The following is a 4,260-nucleotide window of genomic DNA, read 5'->3' on the forward strand; positions in this document are numbered from 1 at the left end:
TTGCCTTACTATACTATGACGTTTTTTTTGCCTTACTATACTATGACGTTTTTTTGCCTTACTATACTATGACTTTTCATGCCTTATTATTGTATTACTCTTTATGCCTTACTATACTATGACATTTTTCTTTTCCTTACTATACTATTACATTTTTTTTGCCTTACTATACTATGACTTTTTTTTTGTCTTACTATACTATGACTTTTCATCCCTTACTATTGCATTACTCTTTATGCTCTTAGTATACTAGGACATTTTCATGCCTTACTATACTATGACTTTTAATGCCTTATTATACTATGAAATTTTAATTCCTCACTATACTAGGAATTTTTATGCCTTACCATACTATGACTTTACGACTTAATATACTGTGACATATTATGATTAATATACTATAACATTTTATGCCTTACTATACTACGACCTATGACATATACTGTACATATATATAAAACATAGTTGTCCCTATATCAAGAGGGATGTTATGATCTGTGTCATCTATAAGAGGCTATATTATTATGACATACATACATCCTCTGGATACATGAAGATATAAGTTTAGAACTTATATGAAATGCTCATAGTAAAATTCAACTTTATTAATACAACATGCTTATTAAAATACTATATTTTTGTATATGATTTACTATTAACGATTAACCATACATGCCTCTTTTATATTTACATATATAATGACAGGCTACATACGGCTATATATTCATTCATCATATGTCTATAATAAACTGTTGCCCATAAAGTTGGTATAATTTTGTTTTCAGACACAATCCTCTGTTTATTCCTATTTAAATGCATCAGTAACCACTTTTGACCAGGTGCAATGATTACATTATGTGTCCCAATTACCCAGGTGAAATGTATTCATGCATAACATTTGTTTGGTGCTAAAAAAATATTTAAAAAAATATTTTATTCCAACTTTATGAGCAACAGTGTATAAACCTATAATATAAACAGACATACTAAAATACATGCTTCTATTAGCTAGACATACTGTATGTGTCAATATATGATATTATTCCAATGGAACAGGTTTCACATGTAATTTTTACATATATAGGCCAAAGTATATATACATATACGGAGATTCAACACATGTACATATATTACATTTGTGTATGGGCATTTCTGAATGTAGATTCAGATCTCAATAACCTTAATAAATTGTTTGATTGATGGCATTAAAAAGTCAATCACTTTGTTTTGGAGGGGTGGTGGGGATGTTGCGTCCCTACCAATGTTGAAACCAAACCTATACCCTTGACCAAATCAAATTCTGCTTAGGGCCCCATAAATGTGGCAATAGGATGTTTTAAGGAGAACTCATTTATTCATTCATTTTATTTGACACTGCATCTCTTCTTTAGAGTTGGGAGTATTATATGTATGTCTGTTCAGGTGATTTCCAAACTGCAGGTTTGCCACCTGATGCCCTGCAAAACAAAACTGGACACACATAATTCAGAGGACAGATAAATCCTTTTTTGGAAGCTTTTGAACCAATATTACAACTAATGGAGTCCTGAGGCCCTCTGGTGGTGAATTTAAGTTAAAGAACAGAGTCAAAATAATCAGTCCAGTTGTGCAAATAGAAAAAAATAATCATGTTCATTCAGTTCGGTCGAGAAAATCAGTTTACATGACAGGTGAAAGAAAAACAATTGCTCTGCTTTTGGCATCAGTCGCACATAACAAAATAGACAACTGATCACTTCAGTTTACAAAGGTTATTTACACAAAATAAACCTATTCACAATATGAAACAGTTCAAAAAGTGCTACAGTATATTTTTTGACTCATTGTCTAAACTTCGGGGTGACAAAAGAATTGAACTACTTGTATTTCTCTCTGTGATGATACAATGTGTATTTGACTCCAACATGTTGTCAGAGCCTTTACTCACATTATCTATCAGTAAAAGAACAGAAGACAACTGAAAATGAGTAAAGCACAGAACATTTACAAAACAGTACATCTGCATACTTTACGGTCAAAATTACAAAATAATCCACAACAAAAATACATGATGCTCACCTGTGAAAAAAATTTCAAGGCACTCATTTTCAATCCAGTTGTATTGCACCACATACAAGACAGTTTAATTTTTGTGACCAAAAATTATTTATTTTGTTTTTGATCAAAGAAAATCAGTTTTAAAAATAAGGTTCCTTTTTACCAAAAACACACAAACCCCTTTAAACAAATCAAATTGCATCTTCTGCCTTTGTTTTGGATCTAATTATTATTTTATGTCCTGTCATATCTGAACTCTTTTCTGTAATGTAAGTGGTCAATTCAATTATTATAAAGTAAGATCACTCAAATTAACAAATGTCCAACATGAACTGTAAACTCTTCAGCGTGTGAGGCAGGTAGCAGAGCTAGCTGTCCTTGGTAAACTCCGGTACTTCCAGCACCATGCTGACCTCCAGGCTGCCTGGCATCTCCAGGGCCAGAGCAGGGTGGCACGGCTGGGTGAAGCGCTGGCTGAAGGAACTTAACAACTGACCACTTTGGGCATTGTAGAAAGACAGACGACCAAGCTGGTAATCCAAGAGAGTACCTACTCGCTCAGGCAACTCCATCACGAACACACTGGACTGGACGTCATTGTGGAGCAACTGATACCTGCAACTGGAAAGATAAAGACACCAAAGGTGGAAGTTTTAGACTAAAACAATAATGCAAAGCATCTCAGAAAATGGGGGGAGATTTATGCATACCCTGTTGGTGTAGGAATACACTGCAGACACCACGACAGGCTGTTTTCCCCCAGTGGGCCGCCTCTGTTGGCTGTGCTGTGTGCCACTCCGAGTCTGTAAGCTGTACTTCCTGACACAATTGTCTCCCAGTAGTAGTGTCCTCGTAAGGGCAGCAACTCACCCAGGATGGATGGACACCTAGAAAACACACAAACTGTGCTGGACACATATTTCTGATACATTTCCTAAGGTGGGAGGTAATTGAAACTGTGTTAAACTCACTGTTTGTCTGTGAGTGGTGTGTTTTCATATGTGTCCTGGGAATAGTGCAGGGTGGTCCGATCCACTGACAGCTCTAAAGCAGGGTGAGCTGATGCGCTCAGCAGATGGAACCTCGTCCCTGGAACGAGTAACAAGTAAAAGAAGGATATAAAAAAAAAGAAACAACTACAAAAACAGTTTAAATGTGTTGTTTTTTTTTTTACCTTTTGTGGAAATGAGTGCAGCCTCACTCTGTTCGCTGGCTCCCGCCTCATTCACAGCTTTGATGTAAAACAGGTAATTCTCATTGGGCTGCAGGAGAACCCTCTGTTCACAGCTATTGATGCCTGAGATGGATCTAGGAGTATGCCACACAAACACACACACATGCAAACACACATAACACAAATATTAAACTTTCATACAGCCAAAAGTGTTGACTGCTCTTCTCTGTGTGTTCTGTGTCAGAAATTACAATTAAAAAAAAAGAAAAGATTTTTAGAGTTAATCACTGCATTTTTCTGTGATATCATGATTTTCCAGACACCTTTCTGGTACCTGTCAGGTAAAAACAATCACTATGACTGACTACAAATTGATCAGCAAGGTGTCTGAGACTCACCTGAGTCCCTCTCCCTCCAGTTCATACTGACGGCAGTACTCCAAGGTGTAACTCTGTCCAGGAGTCTGCTGTTTCCACCTTAGTGTGGCCGAATCCCACATGACACTGCAGCGCTCTGTGTCAATCACAGGCACCGATGGAGCTGCCAGGAAGAGAACAAGGCATCTAAGAGAATAGTGTGCTGCTGTCTGGATAAACGTAGATATGTCATACACAATACAACAGAAATCCCTTGAACACTGACTATTTAAGTCTACCAAATCCCCCACCAGCATGCCAGTAAAAATTGAAATGATGCTTGTTGTCTGCAGTGTGTGGACTGACCAGTTGTGAAGGCAAGTCTCTCACTGGGCAGAGAGCAGCCTGTATAGTTGACAGCCATCACCCACACCTTGTACGTCTTGTCAGGCTCCAGCTCCTCCAAGACACAGTAACTCTCCTTCACTGTCACACGGTACTCCTCTGACACAGCTGTGGACCACAACAATATAGATATGCAGTACCTCTTGAAACCAAAAAACCCATATACTATATATATACATTTACATATATATACACACACACACACACACTCACACGTGTGTGTGTGTATGTATATGTATTCACCCACTCACCCACCCCCGATGGGCCGGCGTGCGGGGGTGGGTGGGA

General features: G+C 37.7%; 1 protein-coding gene across 1 annotated transcript in view; it reads right to left on the reverse strand.

The window, feature by feature from the left end:
* Positions 1-1,332: 1,332 nt before the first annotated feature.
* Positions 1,333-4,260, reverse strand: part of cmya5 (cardiomyopathy associated 5) — a 12,232-nt gene continuing 9,304 nt past the window's right edge. Inside the window, exons 9-14 of the mRNA XM_023413523.2 lie at positions 3,934-4,080; positions 3,610-3,751; positions 3,212-3,345; positions 3,009-3,126; positions 2,748-2,924; positions 1,333-2,658 (exon numbers count right to left, since the gene is read on the reverse strand). Of these exons, the coding sequence (XP_023269291.1) occupies positions 2,406-2,658; positions 2,748-2,924; positions 3,009-3,126; positions 3,212-3,345; positions 3,610-3,751; positions 3,934-4,080 (971 nt within the window). The 3' untranslated portion in view covers positions 1,333-2,405. The remainder of the gene's footprint in view (positions 2,659-2,747; positions 2,925-3,008; positions 3,127-3,211; positions 3,346-3,609; positions 3,752-3,933; positions 4,081-4,260) is intronic.

This window comes from Seriola lalandi, unplaced genomic scaffold (genome assembly GCF_002814215.2).
Source record: "Seriola lalandi dorsalis isolate HSWRI2012SDOR001 ecotype SW California unplaced genomic scaffold, Sedor1 jcf7180002054517, whole genome shotgun sequence".
In the NCBI taxonomy this organism is placed as follows: domain Eukaryota; kingdom Metazoa; phylum Chordata; class Actinopteri; order Carangiformes; family Carangidae; genus Seriola; species Seriola lalandi.